A 27,838-nucleotide genomic window follows, 5' to 3' on the forward strand; every position below is an offset into this window, starting at 1 on the left:
AAAAGTCAATTGATAAGACTAGGTTAGAAATAAATCAAGAATAAATAGCAAATTAATCAAGAAAATTATGAAAAATTAAAATAAATAAAATGGGGTCAGGACATCATCATCCCCCAAAAAGATTTTTAAAATAATTAAAATTGGCACGTGAATTAATTAAAATAAAACATAGGTCAAACCAAAACTCAATTAATAAGACTAGGTTAGAAATAAATCAAGAATAAATAGTAAATTAATCAAGAAAATTATTAAAAATTAAATTAAATAAGGTGGGGTCAGGACATCATCATCCCCCAAAAAGATTTTAAAAATAATAAAAATTGGTACGTGAATTAATTAAAATAAAACAGAAGTCAAATTAAAAGTCAACCAACCAAACTAGGTCAAACATAAATCCAAAGTAAATTGAAAATATGAAATAAAATTCCAAGAAAAGGTCAGGTTGACCATGAGACAGTGGTCAACCTTCATCCCAAAAATCAAATGCTAACAATAATTTTATGTCATAAAAATAAATCAATAAAAAAATGTGTGTTAAAATGGACCATTTAGAATAAATAATTAAAATAAAATATTAATATTAAAAAAATACGAAAATAAAAATTATATAAAATTAAATAAAACATTAAGAAAAGTGAAAAATATTTAAGGGTAATTTTATGGACAAAGAAAATATTTTAAATAAGAAAAGGAAATATGAAAACGGAAGGATTGATGGTGATGAACATGTTAAGCAAGCATAGAAATATCAAAACATGGCCATGGAAGAGATGATTACCTAATGGAAAATAGAAGTGGAATGGAATATGATATGTGATGAAGTTTTGCCTCCTTGCCACTAAATTTCAATGCTCCTTTAGGGTTAGGGTTTCAGCTTCTTAAATAGGGTGGATTAGCTGTTCTCATGGGCTTTTTAATAAGTGATTTATCCATAAGAATAAAAGTGTGAAGTGAGGTGTAAAATGTTATTATTTTGGGTCAAAATTAAGTGAATGGATGTCCAATGCATGGTCAAAAGAGGTAGAAAACGTGACTGGCTTGTGCAGCATGCTTAGAAAATCTGATTGGGCCAGCCAGACCCAAAATCTGCCTAGAAAATCAAGTCATGGTGCCCACTTTAAATGAATGTATCTCTCAAACCATAGATCCAAATGAGATGATTCCAAAAGGATGTGAAAGAGGACATGGCAAGGTACAATTGTTGTGAATAAAGTATTTTCAAATAATGCCTTGAAGTTCAAGAAAACTGGCCAAGAAGTCTTGACAAATTTTGAAGATTTTGGACTTTAAAATTTTTCAAAGTGTCCTAAAAAATGTCTCACTTTGACTAAGCATAACTTTCTCAATTCTAATCCAAATGGAGCAAAAGTTATATCTCTAGAAAGCTTGGAACAAGAGGAACAACTTTCTTGTTGGAGAAAGTTTCAAATGGAGCTTTTATCTTGATGAAAAATGGGCTTAAAGTGAGTGCAATGATCATGAAAACTTGCCATAAATGGAAAGTCAACCATTTCCAAATTAAGTAACTTTTCCAATTCCTGATTAAATGATGAATCCATGATCCAACCTTGATCAAATTTCACATGTAGGATCCCCTAGGCATGGATTTTGAGATTCCACTCTCAAAATGTCAGGAGTTGACTTTTCTGGCCCCACAGTTGACTTTTCCCAAACTGTTTGATTCCCGATTCCATTGATCAATTGAAGCACTTCTAGCTCAAATAAAGAGCTGATTTTTTGTATGTAGACCCTTGTGGACATATGGAGGGCCATGGAAAAGAGTTTCACCCAAAGAATCAGAAATAAACTGATTTTATACCAAACCCTAGTTTTAGGGCAAAATGATCAGGAACTGATTGCACTGATTGCTAATGGATCTTTCTGAGATAATTGTGAATCTTCCTAGGCCAAGATGCCTCTCTAATCATGAAATGGATGAGCTCCTCTACTTCCAACCAAACATTGCCTGTTGCAGGTAGCCATGAAACCCTAATTTCTGATTAAATCCAGATGAACACTCTGATAGCTTTGAATCCTTCACTGATGAACTGAGGACCATAATAAGATACCTGGACCCCCTTGAGACCCTTGAGACTTATGTACTTAGAGAATGAAGTCCAATTCTCAATTCTTCTTTGTGTGGGCTCCTACTGTTAAGGAGTGGTCAACCAAAACCTGATTTCCATGTCACTAATGCAGTATGCAATGAGTATGACCTAGTATGATGCTAATGAAGTGTAAAACATAATCCCATGCTCCCAAGGAAAAATGTAGGGTAAATTTTGGGGTATTACACTAATAAAGATGTTACATGTTATGAATGTAAAGAAACAGGTCACTACAGAAACGAATGTCCCAAGTTAAAGAAAGACAGTTACAGAAAAGAGAACTTCAAGAAAAATTCCTTCAAAACCAAAAAGGGACTGATGGCTACCTGGGACGACAGCGAATCTGACTCATCAGAATCAGACTCTGATGAATAGGCCAATGTGGCACTCATGGCTAACACATCCAAGAATACTTCAGATGAAGAATCTGAATCTGAAGAGGTATTTTCTGAACTCTCTCGATCTGACCTAGAATCATGTCTGTCTGAAACTCTAAACTCATATGAGAAACTCAAACAAAAATTTAAAGCTATAAAAGGTGTTCTTGAAGAAACATTAGAAGAATATGGCAAAATTGAGATAACAATTTTAGAACTAAAAGATGAAAACAGAACTTTGATATTAGAAAGAGATTCAACAAAGAAAAATTGCTCAAAACTTGAAGAAGCGTTATCTCAAGCTCCACAAACTTCAAACACAATAATTTATAAATATGAAAAATCTTTTCAAAAGTTTCTGAAAAATGGGATAGAGAGGAGCAGAACGGAATCCATGATTTATGGGGTCAGTCAAAACAATAGAAGAGGAATTGGGTATGATCCTAGTGAAGATAAAACTTCTACTGATGACCAACCTAAATCTCCATTTTCATATCATTATACACATACATAAGCACAACAATTTAATAATGCTAGAAAACCTAAAGTTTTAAGAAACTCTGGGAAAACTAATCACAAAGGACCCAAAAGACTCTGGGTACCAAAGGATAAGATTGTTTATGTTGCACATATCATATGCAGCAGAGTTAAAACACAAGTTATGGTACCTGGACTCTGGATGCTCGCGACACATGACGGGAAGAAAGTATATGTTCCAAAGCCTGGAACTTAAAGACGCTAGATTCGTAGGCTTCGGAGGAGATCAGAAAGGAAGGACCAGAGGCTCCGGAACTATTGGTAATGGTACTCTTCCCTCTATATCTGATGTTTTATATGTAGAAGGATTAATGCATAATCTGTTATCAATAAGTCAATTAAGTGATAACGGGTATGATGTAATCTTCAATCAAAAAACATGTAAAGCCATAAATCAAAGCAATGGATCTGTCATATTCACTGGCAAGAGGAAAAACAATATTTATAAAATAAATCTTTTGGATTTAAAAGAACAAAATGTAAAATGTTTGATGTCTGTTCACGAAGAGCAATGGGTATGGCATAGACGCTTGGGCCACATTAGCATGAGAAAGTTATCTCAGCTAAATAAACTCGAGTTAGTCAGAGGTCTACCTAAGCTGAAGTTTTCTTCAGATGCTCTATGTGAAGCATGTCAGAAAGGAAAATTTTCAAAATCATCTTTTAAAAAGAAAAATATTGTTTCTACCTCTAAGCCTCTGGAACTTCTTCACATTGATTTATTTGGTTCTGTGAAAACAACATCAGTCAATGGAAAGAAATATGGGCTGGTCATTGTTGATGATTTTAGTCGCTGGACATGGGTAAAATTCTTAAAGCACAAGAGTGAGTCTCACTCTGTATTCACTAGCTTCTGTTCCAAAGTGGAAAACGAATTTGACTCTAAAATCATCAGAGTCGGAAGTGATCATGGTGGGGAATTTGAAAATAAATTTTTTGAGGAATTATTTGACTCTAATGGAATATCCCATGATTTCTTCTGCCCTAGAACTCCACAACAAAATGGAGTTGTAGAAAGGAAGAATAGGACACTCCAAGAGATGGCCAGAACCATGATCAATGAAACAAATATGGATAAGCACTTTTGGGCTGAAGCTGTAAATACAACGTGTTATATTCAAAATAGAATCTCCATAAGACCTATTCTGGAGAAGACTCCCTATGAACTATGTAAGGGAAGAAAACCCAACATTTCTTACTTTCATCCTTTTGGATGTTCCTGTTTTATTTTAAATACTAAAGAACATCTGAACAAGTTTGATTCCAAAGCACAAAAAGGTATTATGTTAGCATACTCAGAATTCTCTAAAGGCTACAGAGTATACAATACAGAAACCAAAATTATGGAAGAATCAATTCATGTCAGATTTGATGATAAGCTTGACCCTGAAAAGTCAAAGCTAGTTGAGAAACTTGCAGATCTGAAGATTACTCTTGCAGGTTCTGACGAGAAGATTAAAGCTCCTGAAGCAACTGCCACTCAAACCTCAGAAGAAACTAAATCCCCAGCAATCCCAAAGAAAGCTAAAAGTCGCCTCAACATATTTAAAGAGTTGATTCTGGGAAACAAGGACGAACCTATCCGAACTAGGTCTACCTTCAAGACTCCTGAAGAAATTCCTTTGGGACTAGTATCTCTGATCGAGCCTACTTCCTGTGATAAGGAACTTCAAGATAGCGACTGGGTTCTAGCCATGCAAGAAGAGCTAGATCAATTCACAAAGAACGACGTTTGGGATCTTGTTCCTAAACCTAAAGGCACTCACATTATCGGAACCAGATGGGTGTTCAGAAACAAGCTGAATGAGAAAGGAGAAGTTGTCAGAAACAAAGCTCGACTGGTGGCTTAAGGTTACTGTCAACAAGAAGGCATTGACTACAATGAAACCTTTGCCCCAGTCGCCAGGTTAGAATATATTCGCTTACTTGTCTCATTCGCTATAAATCATTCTATCAAACTGTATCAAATGGATGTCAAGAGCGCATTCCTTAATGGTTATATATCAGAAGAAATGTATGTCAACCAACCCCTAGGTTTTGAAAATTCAAATTGTCCAGAACACGTTTTTAAACTTAAGAAATCTTTATATGGACTAAAACAAGCTCCCAGAGCTTGATATGAACGATTAAGTAATTTTCTTCTGGAACATGATTTTACCAGAGGGAAAGTTGACTCTACCATCTTCTGTAAAAACATTAATAATGATCTCATGATATGTCAGATATACGTTGATGATATCATTTTTGGTTCAGCTAACGCCTCTGTATGTCAAGAATTCTCTGAGCTAATGCAGGCAGAATTCGAAATGAGCTTAATGCAAGAACTAAAGTTCTTCCTAGGAATTCAGATCAATCAAACTTCAGAACTCACCTACGTTCATCAAAGTAAATACATAAAAGACATTCTGAAGAAATTTGAAATGGCTGAATGCAAACTTGCAAAGACACCCATGCATCCAACCTGCATTCTTGAAAAAGAAGAAGTCAGTCAAAAGGTTTGTCAGAAGCTCTATTGTGGTATGATAGGCTCCCTTCTCTATCTGACTGCTACTCGTCCTGATATTCTATTTAGTGTTTGTCTTTGTGCCAGATTCCAATCAGATCCTAGAGAATCTCATTTAACAGCAGTTAAGAGAATTCTCAAATATCTGAAAGGAACTCCTAACTTGGGCCTGATGTATGAGAAAACATCAGAGTATAGACTATCTAGTTTTTGTGATGCAGATTACGCAGGATACATAATGGAACGAAAAAGTACATTTGGAAATTGTCAGCTCTTGGGAAAGAATCTGATATTCTGGGCCAGCAAAAGACAATCAACCATAGCCTTGTCTACTGCAGAAGCAGAATACATCTCAGCATCACTATGCACCACTCAGATGCTCTGGATGAAGAATCAATTAGAGGATATGCAAATCTTTGAGAGTAACATTCCTATCTTCTGTGACAATACTGCTGACATTTATTTAAGCAAGAATCCTATTTTATACTCCAGAGATAAGCACATAGAAATAAAACATCATTTCATTAGAGACTATGTTCAGAAAGGGGTAGTAATATTGAAATTCATTGATATAGATCATCAATGGGCTGGCATCTTTACTAAACCCTTAGCTGAAGATAGATTCCTCTTTATCTTAAAGAATCTGAACATTCAAAATTTCCTTGAATAAAATGTGCCTCTAAGTTTGTAAAATAAGATTCTGATGTAAACAAAGTGGATTCTTCCTCTAACTCTGATACTCCTACCAAGTTAGAAGTCATATGAGTTAGAAATCTCCAAGAACCAATCCTTTGGTATTCCTGAAGATCAGATAGAGAAAACACGTGGAGTACCTTGCGTCTGACCTTGGAACTTCTAGACAGTTGTCTAGCAGTAATCAAGGAACAGTCTCTTGAGATCTCCTCGAGCATTGTACTGACTGTTGGGATTAGACATCATTTATGAGCTGTAATCATTTTCCCTCTAAACGTGCAGACTTGGGTTTTGTGTTAAACTTTGTTTTGTGTGTCATTTTGCATGCGCCCTAATTTAGGTATTTAACCACTTTTCTTCACACATTGCACACTTTTCACTCTCACAAACACTTAACCCTCGGCAAGTTCAACTCTCTCTCCAGGCATTCCTGCAGCATTCTTCAACCTTCAACTCAGCTCTCAACAACATTCATGGATTCCCAACAACAATCAGTCTACAACTTCTCTCAACAAATGGATTCAAACAAACAAGCTCCAAGTTCAAGCAACCCAAACCCAGCGGTTACCGGTGTCGTCTCAACTTCCATCTACAAAGAGCCTCACATTCTTGATCGTGAGCCTCATATCAATCTTGCAACACCATTTGAGAAACTGGAGGTGTTATGTGAATCCTTGGTGGACTTTGACAACATGCGCAGAAATGGTATTGACCTCACTGACGAACTCAGGAATCAAGGTTGGGGAAACTACTTCAAACGTCTATATGGTCCAGTTTACACAAATTTAGTGAAGGAATTCTGGAGATTCACTGATGCTAATGATCACTATATTGTCTCCTATGTTCTGGGAGTCAAAATGGTGATAACTGAGAAGTCCATTGCTGCTCTTCTGGGCATGGAGAAAGATGGAGGAAGAAGGATCTACAACATTAATCCTAGGGAAAAATATTTGTCCCATGAGATTAATCCAATTATCTTCAAACAGAACGCTGAAGGCAACCACTCCAAGAACAATGAGCTACATCAAAACCTCCGGGTCTGGCTGAAGATCATCCTGGGCACCATCCATCATCGCCCAGCTTCAAACTCTTCAGACTACATCAACACAGAACAGAAGTGCATCCTGTACTACATCCACAAGGGTCTGAAGCTCTGCCTTCCAGCACTCCTCTTCAAGTACCTCAGAGATTCTATACGCGATACAAGAAACAACATGAAACCCAGAAACTACATCCCTCTGGGAAGGCTGATCTCTGACGTTCTAATTGAAAGTCGTCTCGTGGACCACCTGATAACGTTCAGACTCATGGAAGATGTGATGATCGACACTGGAAGAGCTCTAAACGCCAAAAATCTGAAGAGCATGGGGATTCTGGTTCAAGTCAAGTTCAAACCTACTATGGACACCTCCTGGGAAGCTCTCAAAGATCAGAGGAAGATCCCAAATGGACTTTATCTATTCTCAAAGGTTGACCCTCCAGAGGTAATCCTGTATTACTTAGATGATCTGAGTAAACAAGGAGTAGATATCTCAAACTTCAACATAAGCCAGCTGCCAGATGAGCCCCCAAACTTCATGAAGCGACCACGAGGACCCTCTGAGAAGGCGAAGCAAGCTAAGAAGGCAAAACTAGGAGAATCCTTCGGATCAAGACCTCCAGTACCTCTGACTGGCCCTTCTGGTAAGTCTGTTTCTCTTGCTCCTTCTGTACAACTTCATATTGCTTCCTCTCTCCCTCAACCAACCCCCATCTATACAAATTCAGAAACTCCTCCCTCAACCACCAGAACATCTCACCAACCATCTCCGAAATTTAACCTTGCCACCACAACCTTACCTGTTTCTGCCGTAGAAATGCTGAACGAAACCACTTCACCATCTTCATCTTCTTCTCTAGAATCACCCTTCTACTACAACATTTCCATAGATACATAACACTCTGACCCTCCCTCTCCCACTCTGGCCCAACTCCAAACTCGTGCTCTGGCCTCACAATAGCCAACACAACCCACACCTGAACCAGAAGTCACTTCATCACCCACTGAACAACCAAACCCAACCACATCTGACCCTCCTCCATCTGAAACACCTCACGCTGAAACTCAACCAAACAACTTTGACACACACCCACCACATACATCCGCTGAACCACAAACTCCCATACTTAATCTAAGCCCTCCTGCTTCTCCACCCTCAGCCTCTGAACCAAAAAACATTCTGCCAACCCTTGAGGAATCAATCATGATGTTTGCAGAAGCCTCAAGTGACAAGGTCAAGTCTCTGACCATCAACTCTGGCATCAGTGTTGATCCTTCAGCTATAAAGACACACTGGAACAAAGTTATCGGCTGGATGACCGCTAAAGCCTTCAAACTGAAGAGCCTCTCTGAGCAAGTCCGCAACGACTTCATTAGAGACGCTGAGTTAAGACTACAGGAGCACCTAGCCAGAGAAGCTGAGGAGCGAGCCCGCAAGGAAGCAGAAGAGAAAGCCAGCCAAGAAGAAATACAAAGGATCAAGGAAGTTAAAGCCAAAGCTCTAGTTGATGCTGCTGTTGCTGCTGCTAAAGTCGAAGCCAAAGCTGCCGCTGAAGCTAAAGCTCGTCTTGCTGAAGAATCTGCCAACAGGGTAGAACCAGATGCTCTGACTCAGGGGGAGTCTTCCACCTTTGTCCCTCTGGTTCTCAAAACACTTGAAGATCTTCAGAAAGAGCATAAGGAAGTCCGAGCCAGATTGGATCAACAGGATTCAGTAAACGTCAACATTCAGAATCTGCTAACCCAGCTGCTCCAGAGGATGCCTCCACCTCTAAACCCTTAGCACCTAGGACTTGCTTTTTGTGCTCTTTTGCTTGTTGATTTGCTTTCTGTTCTGTTTGCTTGTTGCTTTATGTTGTTTGTTCTCGCTTTCTGCTGTTTGTTGACTGTGTTTCTGACATACGTGAATATATATATATATATATATATATATATATATATATATATATATATATATATATATATATATATATATATATATATATATATATATATATATATATATATATATATATATATATATATATGTCTTTTTGCCCTTATTTTTTTTACCAAGTCTCTTTGATTCTGACAAAAAGGGGGAGAACTAAAAACAACTCTGATGAAAACATATCTAAATCCTTTCAGTACTCTGCAAACATTGTTTATAAATTGGTTCTAATCCTTTTTGACTTAGAAATTTGCAGAATAGAATCTAGAAACATCATATCTTGGAAGCTCCGGTAAGAACTTCTGAACTCCCAGACTTGTCTCAGGGGGAGCTCACTTCTATCTGATCTAAAAACTCTTATCTATAAATGTTTCATCTCTAAAATTAAGATTGTTTTGTCATTATTAAAAAGGGGGAGATTGTAAAAACAAAATTAGTTCTACAATAGAATTCCAGGATTTTGATGATAACAAAGGATGAAACCAAAAATGGCACCCTAACGAAAATTCTCTAAGTGTGCAGGACTCTGAACAGCAATAAAGGAATCTGATCTTTTTATCAGATACAAACTATGTTCAGATACAAAGCACTAGAAGATCAGAAGCATCTGAGGAAGAAGTGCGCTCAAGAAGTTCTGAATCTGAGCAAAGCAAAGCAATATAAAATTCTATGTGTTCTTACTTTTGAAAAAGCTTTTAATTTCTAAAACAATTCAAACCCCCCTTTCTTGTTTTTCTCACCTTCATGAAGATCTTGCTTGGAGAAGCTTAGATCATTATTAGGTTAGCTTAAGTTCTCTCATTGGCTTGGGAGAACAATTGCACTAGGGGCCATAACTGTTTCATTTTGTATGTATATTGATGCATGTGAATGTATGTTGATGCATGTGAGAGACGATTTGTATGATAAATAAGCATGTGAGATCAGAATAATTGAAAATTACCTCAAATTAAATATTAATTTTATGCTTCCAAGTTTTAGCACTCATCAAGACTAATATCGAATAATGTAGGTTTCGCCTACGCGAAGTGCATGTTCTATATTAGTAAGGTGAGATGGGATAATTGTAATATCAAATTTCTAAAACAATGGGTCAAACTTAACTAAACAAATTAGAATAAGATTATATACGTTTAGAAGCAAGAGTTGGAAATGATCCATGTGATGGATTGGAATAAGGAGTTATTCACCCAACTAAAATATTCGAGAGTTATATTAGATACAATTGGAAGGAGTTCCTACCTGAATAAATCAATTTTGTGTAATCCGCCTACGCGGACTTAAAACAAAGTGAAATGTGGATCTCGACCCACTAGAAAATCTTCCAATGGGATTTTCCGAATCAAATGGTGAGGGTCATTTATTTTTGAGTACAATAGTGGGACCATATTTAGTTAAAGGCATAATTAAATATGTTATTGATACTTATATTTTCATTATTTTCATGTAGATTACCATGACAACAAACACCTCTAACAACATTTTGCGATCAATCTTTTCTAAGGAAAATTTGTCCGGGACAAATTTTTTGGATTGGCACCCAAATCTAAGGATTGTCCTCAAACATGATAGAAAGTTGTATGTCTTGGAGAAACCTGTTCCTGAAGAGGAACCTCCTAGTTCTGCACCTAAGGAAGAAATAGATGCTTATAAGAAGCATGTCGATGATGCTAATGAAACTGCTTTCCTCATGCTAGCTACCATGAACTCAGAGTTGCAAAAGCAACATGAGAACATGGCAGCGTTCGATATGATCAAACATCTGGAGATGCTCTATCAAGAGCAAGCAAGACATGAAAGGTTTGAAGTTTCAAAAGCCATTTTTTCAAGGCAAGTTAGCTGAGGGATCCCCTGTAGGTCCCCATGTGCTCAAGATGATTAGGTATGTGGAGAACCTTGAGAGGTTGGGTTTTCCCCTCGAAAAGGAACTTCCGACTGATTTGATCTTGCAATCGTTGCCAGATATATTCAGTAAATGTGTCCTTAATTTCAATATGAATGATATGGACAAATCTCTTATTAAACTGCTAGCCATGTTAAGAAATGCTGAGCAAAATCTGAAGTCAAAAGGGAAGTCCATTCTGATGATCGGAAATGGAAAGAGACAGAACAAAAGATCCACCAAGCAGGGTGATAAAGGGAAAGGCAAGGAAGTTGCCAACCCCAAACCCATTGCTCCTGCTTTGAAGCCTAGTGGAGGCATATCAAAGGAAGGAACCTGCTTCCATTGCGGTAAGACCGGACACTGGAAGAGAAACTGCCCAAAGTACCTAGAAGATAAGAAGAATGGAGTAGAGACTTCAACTTCAGGTATTTTTGTTATTGAAAATAATTTATCTACTTCTGCATCATGGGTATTAGATACTGGATGCGGTTCTCACACTTGTACCAGTGTGCAGGGGCTAAAAAGGAGTAGAGATTTGGAAAAAGGTGATGTTGACCTATGAGTTGGAAATGGAGCAAAGGTTGTTGCTTTAGCCGTAGAAACTTATGTATTGACTCTACCTAGTGGTTTAATAATTCAATTAGAGAAATATTATTATGTACCTGCAATTAGCGGGAATATTATTTCTGTTTCTTGTTTGGACAAGTTTGGTTTTTCATTTATAATAAAAAACAATTGTTGCTTCATTTATTTGAATGATATATTCTATGCTACTGCACAAATGAACAATGGACTACATGTCCTTGATCTTGAAATGCCTATTTATAACATTAATACTAAAATTATGAAATCTAATGAATTAAATCCAACTTACCTTTGGCATTATTGATTAGGCCACATAAATGAGAAACGCATTTCCAAACTCCAAAAAGATGGACTCTTGGACTCTTTTGATTATGAATCATATGAGACATGCAGATCTTGTTTAATTGTAAAGATGACAAAGTCTCCATTCATAGGAAAAGGTGAAAGAGATAATGATCTTTTGGCCCTCATACATATTGATGTATGTGGACCATTGAACATACCAGCCAGAGGAAGTTTTCAGTACTTCATCACATTTACTGATGATTTCAGTAGATGTGGTTATATGTATTTAATGAAACACAAATCAGAGTCCTTTGAAACGCTCAAGGAATTCAAGAATGAAGTACAAAACCAAATAGGTAAGAATATTAAAACTCTTCGATCAGATCGAGGTGGTGAGTATTTAAGCCAAGAATTTGATGACCATCTGAAAGAGTGTGGGATTATTTCCCAACTTACTCCTCATGGAACACCCCAATGCAACGGTTTATCTGAGAGAAGAAATCGAACCTTGTTAGACATGGTCTGATCTATGATGAGTCACGCTGATCTTCCAAACTTCTTTTGGGGACATGCACTATTGACAGCAGCTTACACACTTAACTGTGTTCCATCCAAAAAGGTTGAGAAGACACCATATGAGATATGGAGTGGTAAGAAACCACATATGTCTTACATGAAGATTTGGGGTTGTGAAGTTTATGTGAAACTATAAATTTCAACTAAGCTTGAGCCCATATCTGACAAATGCTTATTTGTGGGATATCCTAAAGAAATAAGAGGGTATTACTTCTACAATCCTTCTGAGGGAAAAGTGTTTTCCGCTTGAACTAGAGTTTTCCTAGAAAAGGATTTTATTTCCAAAGGAATCAGTGGGAGGAAAGTAGAGCTTGAAGAAATTCAAGAATCACAAAGCATTGATACACCTATGGAGGAATTAGAGCAGGAAACACAAGTAGTTGTGGAAGAGCAACCTGCTTAAGTAGAACAAGACCAACGTAGGTCAAGTAGGATACGTCACCTACCTGAGAGATATGGATATCTCATAACTGATCAAGGTGATGTATTACTCATGGATCAAGATGAGCTGGTGACCTACCAAGAGGCCATAACTGGTCTCGAGTCTGAGAAGTGGCTAGAAGCCATGAAATCTGAAATGGATTCCATGTACATAAACCAGGTTTGGACCTTGGTAGAGCCTCCTGTAGGAGTTAACCCTATAGGATGCAAGTGGGTCTTCAAAAAGAAGACTGACATGGATGGTAAGTTACATACCTATAAGGCAAGACTGGTTGCAAAAGGATATAAACAAATTCATGGGGTTGACTATGATGAAACCTTTTCACCAGTTGCAATGCTTAAACTTGTTTGGATTTTACTTGCTATCGCTGCATATCATGATTATGAAATATGACAGATGGATGTAAAAACTACTTTCCTTAATGGGAATCTTCTTGAGGATGTGTACATGACACAGACTGAAGGATTTGACATACCAGAAGAAGCCCAAAAGATATGTAAGTTACAAAGATCAATCTATGGATTGAAGTAAGCTTCTAGAAGATGAAATCTTCGTTTTGATGAAACAGTAAAACAATATGGGTTCATCAAGAATAAAGATGAGCCTTGTGTCTACAAGAAGGTTAGTGGGAGCATGATCATCTTCCTGGTATTATATGTAGATGACATATTACTCATTGAAAGTGATGTCCCTACCCTGCAACAAGTAAAATCTTGGTTGGGGAAATGCTTTTCTATGAAAGACCTAGGTGAAGCAGCCTATATATTAGGAATCAGGATCTATAGAGATAGATCACAAAAAAGGCTTGGCCTAAGTCATAGTACATACATAGACAAAGTGCTGAGACGCTTTAATATGCATGATTCCAAGAAAGGATTCATACCTATGCAACATGGCTTGTGTCTATCAAAAACACAATCCCCTTCAAATAAGGAAGAAAGGGATCACATGAATAAGATTCCATATGCATCTGCAATAGGATATATCATGTATGCCATGTTATGTACTCGACCGAATATCTCGTATGCTTTAAGTCCAACGAGTAGGTACCAATCTAATCACGGTGATGCTCATTGGGTAGCTGTCAAGAATATCCTTAAGTATTTTAGAAGGACTAAGGACTTATTCTTGATATATGGAGGTCAGGAAGAGCTTGTTGTAATTGGATACACCGATGTTAGCTTCCAGATAGATAACGATGACTTTAGATCGCAATCTGGTTTTGTGTTTTAATTAAACGGTGACACTGTGAGTTGGAAAAGTTCAAAGCAAGATACAGTTGTTGATTCTACAACCAAGGCCGAGTATATTGTTGCATCAAATGCAGCAAAGTAAGTTGCTTGGGTCAAAAAGTTCATTAGTGAACTTGGCATAGTTCCTAGCATTGTGGATCCCATTGATCTCTATTGTGATAACAATGGTGTTATCGCACAAGCTAAGGAGCCTAGATCTCATCAAAGATTGAAACACATACTTAGGCGTTATCACCTCATTCGAGAGATAATAGATAGAGGAGATATGAAAATATGCAGAGTACCTACATTTGACAATATTGCTGACCCACTGACAAAGCCTCTTGCACAGCAGAAGCATGATGGTCATACTAGATCTATGGCCATTAGGGGTATGCTTGATTGGCTCTAGTGCTAGTGAGAGTTTGTTGGTGTAAGCCCTAGAGGACAATACTTTTGGTACTTATATCGAATTATTTATTAATAATAAAAGGCTTTTTCTTTATTATGTTTGTTTAATAAAGTCCCTAGAATAGCTAGTCCGTTTAATGTATCAAGTGTGACTTAATCATGAGATGCCATTAAACACAAGGACACTATTCTTAAAGTATCCATAGTCGAGCTTTATTGTAAAATGGGATAACATTAAAGCATTAAGACTATTATGTATATAGACTGATTATCATATCTCATGGATCATGGATAAGGAGTTATCAAGTCTTAAACATAGATATGAATATTAAGAGTAATATTTATACTAGATTGATCCGCTATGAGAATACTATATAGAATGTTATGCAAAGTGTCATAAGTTATTCTCATGGTGATAGTGGTGTATACCACCCTTCGACCTGAAACCACTATGGACCCTAGATATAGAGTCAAGTGCCTTATTGTTGATCAAACATTGTCCGTAACTGGATGACCATAAAGACAGTTGATGGGTACTCCACAAAGCATGCTGAGGGACATGAGTGACCTAGATGGAATTTACCCATCCTGCGTAACAAGATAAATGTCTCAGGGCCCAATATTGAACTGGACAAGGATGACACGGTCAATGCCTTGTGTTCAATATAAACATAAGGGAAAAAGGGTAATTATACACATAAGTATTATCACAAAAGGATTTGTTAGATCAAATGACATTTTCGTGTCTTGGGTAGCAGTGATGTCTTGCTAGATACCGCTCACTGTTTATTATGTTAAATACATGATTTAATATAATTGCTAATGTCGCGAAAACCTACAGGGTCACACACAAAAGGACGGATTGATGAGAGATAGAGTAACTAAGGAACACTGTAAGGTACGATGCACTTAAGTGAATTGTAGAATATCGTAAGATACGGTGTACTTAAGTAGAATACGAAATATGGTAAGGTACCATGTGCTTAAGTTATTTTGGCATATCCTAAGATATGTGCCACATACACTTAAGTCGGCTTTTTAGCTTGCAGCTGACACAAGTGGTTCTATAAATAGAACCCTTGTGCAGAAGCATTTGTGCAGTTGAAATTTCGTTTCTGTCTGTCTCTCTCTCTCTCACTCAAAGCCTTCATTCATAGCAGCTAGCACTGAGATTGAAGGAATCCATTCGTGTAGTATGAGTAGAGGCGTTGTCACCATTCAACGTTCGTGATCACTCTTTAGATCTGCATCAAAGGTTTCAATCACCACAAGAGGTAACGATTCTATCACCGATCATGCCCATTTGTAAGGATGACTAGAGGAGAATTTTTTTAATTTTTGCTGCATTTTGGATCACTATTCTCCTTCAGTCAACACATACTACCTCAAAATTCTGCAATTGTTGCTCAAACTCAAAGCCCCTATTTGATTACATGACTATGTTCCATAAATCCATAACAAACTCTTGCCTATTAGCCTTGACGTACTACTTGGACTTTGAACTAGAATTATTCTTTTGAAATATTAAATACACATAAGATATGAAATGAGGATGTGAATACAACTTCAATAACATTCAATAGTGAAAGTTCATGATCTGTCACCATGACCTTGGGAAGCAATTTCTCTAATGTGAACAACTCATTCGACTTCTCTAGTGCCCATGTAATGTTTTCCTCATTTTCATGTTCCATGTAGGAAAACCTAACCGAGAAAGTCAATACCTGTTGATTTTGTATGTACAATCAAAGATCAAGACCAAATGAGACATTTTCAACAACTTTAGAGAATCATGATGTGTCCAAAATATATCAGCAATAACATATGATTTTTTTTCATATTTCAGGTCCAACACATGTACTTCTCATCATGAATTACGGACAATGGATGTTATATTTTTGTGAACGAGCCTCTGATAATAGACTAATGTGTCGATTTTTCCTTATACACCTGTCATAGTCGTCATATTATCAACATCTCTATCTTTTAATTCAATCACTAATAACTTTGACGTTGTGGTATTTTTTCACATTATTCATAAAATCTATTTCATTCGGTTTTAGACGGCCTAATATGTCATGATCCTCTCAATCCTTAACTAGGTCATGGTTGTGAATACCACATCTAACAAATATGTTCTAGCCGCTACTGCTTGACAAAAATCTGAACTTAAATGGCCATTTCATCCTTTTACTACAATTGACTTAAGACAATTTCTAGATATTGTAGTTTTCTCTCCTCTCATAACCCATAATTAATTTGTCTTTCTTCGTTTTTTGTCCATTTGTTGTATTAGAAAGAACGATACACTACACCATTCTGACTCTACAGCAACACAATAAAACCGTTGTGAAATCGGGAAAAATCGTTGTCTTTATTTATGAGAACGATTTTGAGACCATGCCAAACTGATGCGTTGCTTAATCTTTTTGCAATAGCTTTTGTACACAAAGGCAACGCCTTATAGAGAACCATTGTTTTAGCTTTTTTTAGAGAACGGTTCTCAATAGTAGCGACTTCACTCCATAGTGCAGTTAAAACCGTTATAATAGATCTATATCTTCGTTACTTCTTTAAAGGTTACAATAAAGATTTCTATACTACAACAATATTTTTTACCCGTTGTAATAAAAAAAATGTAATGTAAAATTATTTTATTTTATAAACCTTCTCAATAATGCCAATCATCATTCACAATTTTTAATATGACCTTAAATTTTAAAAAATTACATAACAAAATATATATAATAAAAAAACATCTTCAATGCACATATCCTAATTCAATATCATTCATATTAAAATAACATCTTGAATCTATACAAATAAGCTTAAACATCTACATTTACGTCTCTATATTTATACCTCATCATCTTCAAATGACTAAAAATCTTCCTTGATATTATCTTTCGTGATTTATAAAATAAAAATAATATAATAAAAATAAGATTATTATCCAAAGAGTCTAAAAGTAAAATGTAAAGCACAAAGCAATTCAATCATACTTGATCATTATATGGAGCATGTGTTGATGTAGAAGAACATAAGACACTATTAACATTAACTATATGAATTGATATCAAAACTACTAAATCATCTTTATAGAACTTTGAGGTATTTTGATTCAAAACATTCTTTTGAAAAAGCTGAATTTTTCTTTTAGATTCTTCCTTATCTTCCTTCAACACTATTGTTATATCACCGGTTTACTATGTCATGTTTACCATATTTTACCTCCATAGAATAAAAATGTTGTAGTGGTAACAACAATAATATCATATTGCCTCTCAATAGATTGTCCATGATAACACTTCCATTCGGTAACGAAATAATTGTATATTAAAATATATAATGAATAACTCAAATATAACATAACTCAATTAAAAATTTCAACTTATCAAATCGGTGGTGCCGAATTGAGTAAAATCGATGTAACCACCTATCTCAAACACATATAAGGAGAGCATCCTTAAATAACTAAGAAAATATATGATATACCATATTTTTTAAATTTCTGGTAAAACATAATCACGTTCCGGATATTTCGATAAAATTCAAATCGGATTTTTAAAAAAATTCTGTAAAAATGCAGATTTTTCCTTTATAACACACCAAAAAAAACTTATGGCCCAGCCCATGCTAGAAGCATAAAATAGTCATCTTTACTACTCAATATTGATAGTTAAGTTGTTGGATGCAGGTTCAAGAAAACAACAATAAAGTTTGATAAATAAAAGTTGAAGTTCCACTGACAATCTCTTAACCTAACAAGAATACAACAATTATTCAAAAAACTTAAATACATAAACACATCATACATACTTAGTCATCATTCAACATAAAGCAACGTCTTATTTAAATATACTCCAACATAGATTGAAGTTGCATTCTAACATTTATGCATTATATTTAGTCATACTTGGTCTTGGCTCAAAATCATCTGTGAATTCAGCACCAATCTCGTTGTCTCCATAAGCGGAAGCATTTGGTCTTGTTTCAAATTCTCCAATTGCTCCCTTATTTTCATTAGCATGAATCTCATTGTCTCCATAAGCAGAAATATTTGGTCTTGGTTCAAATTCTCCGGTGGCTCCCTTATTTTCATTAGCATGAATCTCATTGTCTCCATAAGCTGAAGCATTTGGTCTTGGTTCAAATTCTCCAATTGCTCCCATATTTTCCTTTGCATGAATCTCATTGTCTCCATAAGCTGAAGCATATGGTCTTGGTTCAAATTCTCCAATTGCTCCCATATTTTCCTTAGCATGAGTCTTGGAATTCTTTATATTGCTTGCGTCAAGGAGACCTTGAATTTCCTCAGGCATGTCTTGGTCTTTCATCACCAGCTTCCAATATTCTCCTACATCTTTTCTGGATTCTACATTTGCTACAATCTTCAAAACAAGATAAAGACATAAGACACAAAAATATGGACCTAATAATGTGTTGTTATCTTTTAAAACAATTGTATAAGATAGTTTAATTGATATTTATATAAAGACATCAAATGTGATGTAAAAGGCGGACATAATGTAACCTGCTAATTCCGTCATTGATCAATCATACTTAAAAATTAAGTCATTAATCTTGCCCTAAATAAATAAAGTTAATTTATAAATTTTGTTGTGAATAAATAATGTTAGTTTTCGTCCGAAATGTGATGGAAAGATAAGGCAACATAACCAACGATAAATGTTGCTGTGAATAAAAATAAAGTAAATTTTCATCTGAATTATTTGAAAAACTGTCCCTGTAGTGACTATTCACCTGACCCATGCATGTTTTCATGTTTTTATTCAGGTTGAGTTGTCCCTGAAGTCTTTTTGAAAATATCAAGAAAGTTGGGTTAAAAGGTAATTTTTCTTTCTCATAAAAACCATCTTATTTGTATTTTTAATATATTTTATTTAAAAAATATTATATATAGAATTTAATTGATATACACTGACAGTGTAAAGATTTTTTTACACTGTTAGTTAATCACAATAATTGATTTATTTAAAATGTTTGATTTTTATTTTAACCACTTAAAAAGTAATACAAACGGATGATTGTGATGCATTGACAGTATAAAAAATTTAATACTTACAGTGCATAACAATTAATCTATTATATATATTCATAAATAATTATATAAAATAGAATTATCAAAATGTATTTTAAAACTATAGTTCAAATTTAGAGTGTTCGATAATTAGGTTGGTGGACTCGTGGACCAATCAACCATTAATTTTGTCAGTTTTAAAACAGAACGAATTGAATGGATAGACGGATACAAAATCTCAATTCAATCTATCAATTTTTACGAGTGTGCGGACTGGTTTAATGAACCACGATCCATTTTGTCATCCTGGTATCTAACGTATAATTCAATTAATATCGAGTATGATAAATGACATTGAATATTAAAATTCAAATGCAAAAGAGAAAGATTAAAAAAATTCAAGGGGATAAAGAAAAACTCCACAAAACGTGAACAAGGAATTAATTATGCTATTTTTCTCTTAAGCATTAGAGGGTACTACTAATATTTTTATTTATTTTAATGAAAGAGGATACTATTAAAGGAAAAGGATTGTGTATATGTAAGAAAAGTGAAACATACCAAGAAAAGAAAGAGAGGCAATAAAGCAAAAGCAGATCTCAGACTCATGATCTTTGAGAAAAAAAACTAAAGTGTATGATTTTAGTTTTTTGATGAATGATTCCTATAACTACTTAATCATCTATTTATAGGTGAATGAGAGATATCACGTGATCGACCACGTGCTTCTTTTATGCATAATGCTTTGGAAAATTATTGAAGCTATCAATAATAATAATAGTGTACATCCCGGAATATTACTATAGTCGTATAATGGCTGGATTGTATAGATGACTTTCTCTAAGTATTTCTCATCACTAGACCTCATGTTTCGAGGTTTGTGTTCTTAGATAAAACTTTTAGATGAAATAGATTCAAATTTAAACGGTGAACGAATCACTTTTTTTTTATAGTATTTTAAATATTCTTGAAAGTTTTAGAGTTTTTTGTTAGAAGTAATTTAATAATTAATTTATACAAGGCAATGTTTAAATACGAATATCAAATCTATAATAATAATTTAAGGCGAAAGCAAAACAAATATATAAATATGCATACACATAATATTATGATCTACGACATATTGATTTATTAAGGGGTCTAAGAATACCTGGATGGATCCAAGAAGAAAATTTTGGAGGCACTGATAACGATAATTCTAAAACGTAAAAAAATATAAAGACAAGTGATTAACATTTGTTGGCTTGTAGATCTTCCTCAACCGATACTTTTAATGCCTCAAACACTCTTCAGATGGAAGAAGAGATAATATGTTTGTGTTCTATATATTAGAGACTATAGCCTATATATATAAGGTGATGGTCAATTAAGGTTCTCGTTATTCCGAAATGGATTATCTTGACATTCACTCATATTTGAACTCATATCCAATTAATTAATTAATTAATTATTAAAAAGAAATCTAATTAGCCTTTTAAATTTATTTGACCACTTAATCAACTAAAACTCTTAATTTGATAAATAATTAATATAATTAAAATATATATACCCACATAATAGTTATTGGAATATAATAATTAATTATTTAAATTATAAAATATTTCAACAATCTCCCACTTGGGCAATATAATTTTAATAATTACATCAGAATTCTTTAGGCGTGCATCTGAATGCTATTTATCTTTAAATTTCAACTTTACAATCTAGTTCACCTCATAGATTAATAATGGGACCACCGCAGGTGTTGTTACTGACGTATAACGTGGCAGAACCCCGACGACCACCACATCAATGTACTTGATGATATAGATTAATATCGATGAGTGACGTGGAAATTTCATGTATTGTGATCTCTAAATCATGTCTATTTCCAACTAGTCCAACTGAATTCTTTATTGAGATTAAACTGAAGTTTGCAAATTCAATATTTGCACAAATGATACAAAATTGGTTGTCACGATAATAATATCATAAACTTTATTTATGCAGAAAATCATAACAAAATTTATTTATGTATCAAACACAAAAATAGAACATAAAAGAAGATATACTCTCACTAATCTGAGACATCATTAGTGACAACAACCATATTAAAGATCTTAGTTGTCAAATATTTTATTAGTAAGTCAGCTAGCATAAATTTCCTATTTATATGTTCTATCCTTCAACAACAACAACAACTTATAAGTCAATGAACTTTATAAAATAGTTGTTGACACATTATTGATTGACTTACTTCACAATATAGCTCGAGTTGTCTTTCAAAAAAAAATATTATATGCAACCAAGTGACATAAATACTTATAGTCATTTAGGATGCTAATTATATGTATGTTGGTGTAATCCCTAAAGGTCAATACTTTTGGTACTTGTATCAAATTATTTATTAATAATAAAATATTTTTTCTTTATTATGTTTGTTTAATAAAGTCCCTAGAATAACTAGTCTATTTAATGTATCACGGGTGACTTAATCATGAGATCCCATTAAACATAAGGACATTATTCTTAAAGTATCTGTAGTCGAGCTTTGTTGTGAAGTGGGATACATTAAAGCATTAAGACTATTATGTATATAGACTGATGATCACATCTCATGGATCATGGATAAGGAATTATCAAGTCCTAAACATTGGTATGAATATTATGAATAATATTTATACTGGATTGACCTGCTATGAGAATACTACATAGAATGTTATGCAAAGTGTCATAAGTTATTCTCATGGTGATAGTGGTGCATACCACCCTTCGACCTGAAACAACTATGAACCCTAGATGTAGAGTCGAGTGTTTTATTGTTGATCAAACATTGTCCGTAACTGGGTGACCATAAAGACAGTTGACGGGTACTCCACGAAGTATGCTGAGGGACATGAGTGACCTAGATGGAATTTTACCATCCTGCGTAACAGAATAAATGTCTAAGGGCTCAATATTGAACTGGACAAGGATGACACGGTCTATGTCTTGTGTTCAATATAGATATAAGGGCAAAAGGGTAATTGTACACAAAAATATTATCACAAAAAAGGATTTGTCATATCACATGACATTTTCGTGTCTTGGGTAGCAATGATGTGTTACTAGATACCGCTCACTGTTTATTATGTTAAATACGTGATTTAATATAATTAACAATGTCGCGAAAACCTACATGGTTACACACAAAATGACGGATTGATGAGAGATAGAGTAAATAAGGAACACCATAAGGTACGATGCACTTAAGTGAATTGTAGAACATCGTAAGGTACAATGCACTTAAGTAGAATACGAAATATGGTAAGGTACCACACACTTAAGTGATTTTCGGTATACCTTAAGATATGGGAAACATACACTTAAGTGGACTTTTTAGCTTGCAGTCCACACAAGTGGTTCTATAAATAGAACCCTTGTGCAAAAGCATTTGACTTAATGAAATTTCGTTTCTCTCTCTCTCCGACTCAAAACCTTCATTCGTAGCAGCTAGCATTGAGACAGAAGGAATCCGTTCGTGTGGACTGAGTAGAGGCGTTGTCACCATTCAACGCTCATGACCACTTCTTAGATCTGCATCAAAGGTTTCAGTCGTCATAAGAGGTAACGGTTTCTATCACTGATCATGCTCATTCGTAAGGATCACTAAAGGAAATTTTTTAATTTCTACTGCGTCTTGGATCGCAATTTTCCTTCAATATAGACATTCAAAATGATTAGAGTCGAACATTCTAATGATCTCCAAATTATTTGATCTCTAATATGTGAGCACAAGTTCTTTTGTTCTCTATAACAGTCCTTATGGTTGTCTCATTTCAACAATTCAACTTTTGAATTTTCGTAACTACCAGATCTCATTTTATGTATATGCTTATTCCGGATGCATATACATAAGATAATACATAAGATTCCTAAAACCGAAAAAGTATAAATAGTTTTCTAAATTTCCATATTCTTTTACTTTGGACAATGATAGAGACTCAATAGTCTCCTTTGATAATTGAGACATACCCTAGTTTATTGTTTTTCATGTCAGTTTTATTTTTAACTTTATTGATATGATGATATCTTGAGAATAATCTCTAAGTATCTAAATACCTAATACAAAAGAGATGTGCCCAAGATCTTTCATCGCTAAACTTTTGTTAGAGATTTATCGGTTTCACACAACAATCATATATCATTGCTGACTAAATAAAATAAAATTGACTCATTAAACTAGGGACATAAACTTACTCCCACTGGACTTGTAAAACCCAATAATTTTTCATAATAGACATCTCAAAATCAAACGAGACAATTACCTTATGAAATATTATGGTATCCCTAATGAGACAATTTCATTAACTCATAAGTGGATTCTATATGTTCGCAAACCATAAACTTTGTATCTATTTATACAAAATTTTCTCATGTTGCACCATATTGTATTTCTTAATGTCTCCATTAAGAAACACTAACTTGATATCCATCTTATGAAACTCCAAAATTATAACAAGTAACAAGTGTCAGAACTATCATAATAGAGTCTTTCAATCATACCGAATAGAATTTCTTTCTTCAGTCAATTCTTTATGACACTCGATGCTCTAGTTCTTGAGGATGTTGAGTTTGATCTTCAAGAATTAATTTCTTAATTTAATTGAGAGAAAGAACAGTCATATCTGTACGATGGTCCAAATTTGCTATATAAATAACAACTATATGAATTGAGTTAGAATCAATTTTTTTCCACTCATTTTTGTTCTTTGACCATATCTCTCCCCTAAACTCAATATTCTTAAGACATATTATAATATTTGTCTCAAAATATTCTTTAACTTGGGACTAAAATTTATATTTATCAAACTTTTTAACAATTATAGATTGTCACATATCATTATTGAATTAACTATAATAATATTTTAATTTAAAAGACAAATTGAATCCATCATTAAAAAAAGAAGTTATAATATTAAAACAAAACTTTATTTATTCACCACATTGTCTTTTAAATATAAATTTAAGCTTATAATGACAATCTAAAATAATAACTATATATATATATATATATATATATATATATATATATATATATATATATATATATATATATATATATATATATATATATATATATATATATATATATATATATATATATATATATATATATATATATATATATCAATCTTCATCAAATTCGTCCTTTTTAAATTGACGTATCTTTCAACAACATTTAACATTTGTCAGTTCAAATCATATTTTCTTATTATTCTTTATTTACCCTTATCCTTTAAGGTATTTACCGATTGAGCATAATTTTATTTTATTTTCTTGCTTCAATCTTTTCTTTATTGAACACTTTATGAAATTATTCTATTAAAGAACAATTTCTAACTTTAATAGTTATAAACTTAATTGTCCAAAGAGAATACCATATGCTAAATTTTTGACAAAGTCACATAATTGAAGAAACTATAGCGTTCTAGCAAGATTAAATAGTTTCATAATGTGTTTCTCATATTTTTTTTGCTTAATAATCTTAATGAAAATTCATCACTCCAATGAGAGTTTGTCTTTCTCTTTATTTATTTAAAAACACTAGAATTTAAGCTAAGATAATATAATAATATTTATATCATCTTAAATAACACCTCTAATGTCTCTGGATTGCAAGACTTTAAGATCATAGAACTGTGTAATTTAAAGTGTACTCACTTGAAAACTTGAGTCTCACTTTAAATATACTAAATTGTGAAAGAATTTGAGTTTCTCCATCAATATGTAAGGTCTAGATCTAAAAATATGTAAGTAGAGTTTGCACCTAAGAGGGGGGTGAATTAGGTACTTTGAAAATTTTCCGGGTTTTTAGATGTTGTTAGGATTATTTTCCTAGTTAATTTCTAAGTGATGAAAGCGGTAAATTGCAGAAAGATAAAAGACACAATGAGATATCCTGGTTCCCCTCATAATCCGAGAGTACTCCAGTCCCTTTACGCAGTAAGAGATTTTCACTATTGTTAGATCTTGTGGACAAGACAATCCTAGTCTTTATATACAAACTCTAACATAATTAACAAGAACAATCATCTTGTTATTTTCTTTATATTGCTTGCGTCAAGGAGACCTTGAATTTCCTCAGGCATGTCTTGGTCTTTCATCACCAGCTTCCAATATTCTCCTACATCTTTTCTGGATTCTACATTTGCTACAATCTTCAAAACAAGATAAAGACATAAGACAAAAAAAAAATATGCACCTAATATGTGTTGTTATCTTTTAAACAATTGTATAAAGTAATTCGCCCAAAAAATTATACTAGCTCTCTTCTTTTTAATTGTGAATGGAAAAAAATATGCACCTAATATATTAACACGAAAAAATTCTTCTAGATCATTAAGATAGTTTAATTGATATTTATATAAAGATATCAGGTGTGATGTAAAAGGCTGATACAAATACGCGAAATCTTAATTATTTATTTTTAATAAGGTGGATTTTAAAATCCGTTAATTTTGTCATTATCAATCATACATAAATATTAAGTCATTAATCTTGCCATAAATAAATAAAGTTAATTTATAAATTTTGTTGTGAATAAATAAGGTTAGTTTCCATCCGAAATATGATGGAAAGATAAATTTTGATTGGATAAATAAAGTTAATTTTCATCTGAATTATTTGAAAAACTGTCCCTGTCTATTTACGTAAGTCCTGAGCCATGCACGTTTTCATATTTCTATTTTGGTTGAGTTGTCCAAATTGATTAGGTTACTTGACTTGTCCTATTAACAAAAATATATTAGTTTTGTATTTTCGTGGAAATGACATACTTTATGTATAATAAATAGTTTATTTACTGATAAAAAGTTTAATAAATAGTTTATTTGTTAAAAAAAACTTTAAAAAATACAAAAAAATAGTCTTTAGTGAAATATTAATTATATTCATTTCATTTGTACATTTTAATTAATAGTACATGCCTTATTTTTATATAATATATTTTATTTATGATGATAAAAAATCTGTTGACAGATATAAATAATTTATATATATATATATATATATATATATATATATATATATATATATATTATATATATATATATATATATATATATATATATATATATATATATATATATATATATATATATATATATATATATATATATATATATATATATATATATTCTAATATTAAAATGATCATAGAAACAAATTATTTCAAAAAGAAGAGATGAACTAATTAACCGCCACAGATGTAAAATTATTCTTTTTAACTATGAAAAAACGCGGTCTACTCCGCCGACAACTAATTTCTAATTTATACTTTTTATTTGAAATCTTTTTGAAAATATCAAGAAAGTTGGGTTAAAAGGTAATTTTTCTGTCTCATAAAAACCATCTATTTGTATTTTTAACATATATTATTTAAAATATATTATATATATTCATAAAAGTATAAAATAGAATGAACCCTTATTTTTGACAATTTTAAAGTGGAGCGGATTAACAGATATAAAATCTCAATTCATTTTATCCATTTTTTCGGGTATGCAAACCGGTCTAATGAACCACGATCCATTTTATCACCCTAATGTTAACCTATAAAACAATTAATAACTAGTATGATAAACGAGGGTACTACTAATATTTTTATTTATTTTAATGAAAGAGGATACTATTAATGGAAAAGGATTGTGTATATGTAAGAAAAGTGAAACATACCAAGAAAAGAAAGAGAGGCAATAAAGCAAAAGCAGATCTCAGACTCATCATCTTTGAGAAAAAAACTAAAGTGTATGATTTTAGTTTTTTGATGAATGATTCCTATAACTACTTAATCACCTATTTATAGCTGAATGAGAGATATCACGTGATCGACCACGTGCTTCTCTTATGCATAATGCTTTGGAAAAATATTGAAGCTATCAATAATAATAATAATAATAATAATAATAATAATAATAATAATAATAATAATAATAATAATAATAATAATAATAATAATAATAATAATAATAATAATAATAATAATAATAATAATAATAGTGTACATCCCGGAAAATTACTATAGTCATATTTGGAATTTTTGTTTGTGTATAATGGCTGGTTGTATATATGACTTTCTCTTTAAGTATTTCTCATCACTAGACCTCATAATTGGAGGTTTATGTTGTTACATAAAGTTTTTAGATTAAATGAATAAATATTGAAATCGTGAACA

The 27,838-nt window shown here is 33.2% G+C and overlaps 1 protein-coding gene across 3 annotated transcripts; it reads right to left on the reverse strand.

Moving 5' to 3' along the window:
• Positions 1 to 18,301: 18,301 nt before the first annotated feature.
• Positions 18,302 to 27,436, reverse strand: LOC127084472 (organ-specific protein S2). Of its 3 annotated transcripts, XM_051024928.1 has the most exons (3): positions 27,340 to 27,431; positions 18,690 to 18,994; positions 18,302 to 18,611 (listed from the first exon to the last, which is right to left on the reverse strand). In XM_051024928.1, the coding sequence occupies exons 1-3, from the start codon at positions 27,388 to 27,390 to the stop codon at positions 18,497 to 18,499; spliced, it is 471 nt and encodes a 156-aa protein (XP_050880885.1). In that variant the 5' UTR covers positions 27,391 to 27,431; the 3' UTR covers positions 18,302 to 18,496. The 3 variants fall into 3 exon arrangements, with proteins under 3 accessions (XP_050880885.1, NP_001413820.1, NP_001413821.1); NM_001426891.1 differs by having other exon boundaries at positions 18,305 to 18,994; positions 27,340 to 27,436; NM_001426892.1 differs by lacking the exon at positions 27,340 to 27,431 and adding an exon at positions 20,206 to 20,294 and having other exon boundaries at positions 18,305 to 18,994.
• Between the last annotated feature and the right edge of the window lie 402 nt (positions 27,437 to 27,838).

This window comes from Lathyrus oleraceus, chromosome 5 (assembly GCF_024323335.1).
Source record: "Lathyrus oleraceus cultivar Zhongwan6 chromosome 5, CAAS_Psat_ZW6_1.0, whole genome shotgun sequence".
Classification (NCBI taxonomy): Eukaryota; Viridiplantae; Streptophyta; class Magnoliopsida; order Fabales; family Fabaceae; genus Lathyrus; species Lathyrus oleraceus.

Bases quoted from the DNA above. Each gene is read 5' to 3' on its own strand.
- LOC127084472 (NM_001426891.1), bottom strand. From the start codon at position 27,390: ATGATGAGTCTGAGATCTGCTTTTGCTTTATTGCCTCTCTTTCTTTTC. The intron at 18,995-27,339 runs GTATGTTTCACT...CTTGTTTTGAAG, and splicing joins TGCCTCTCTTTCTTTTCTTG to ATTGTAGCAAATGTAGAATC.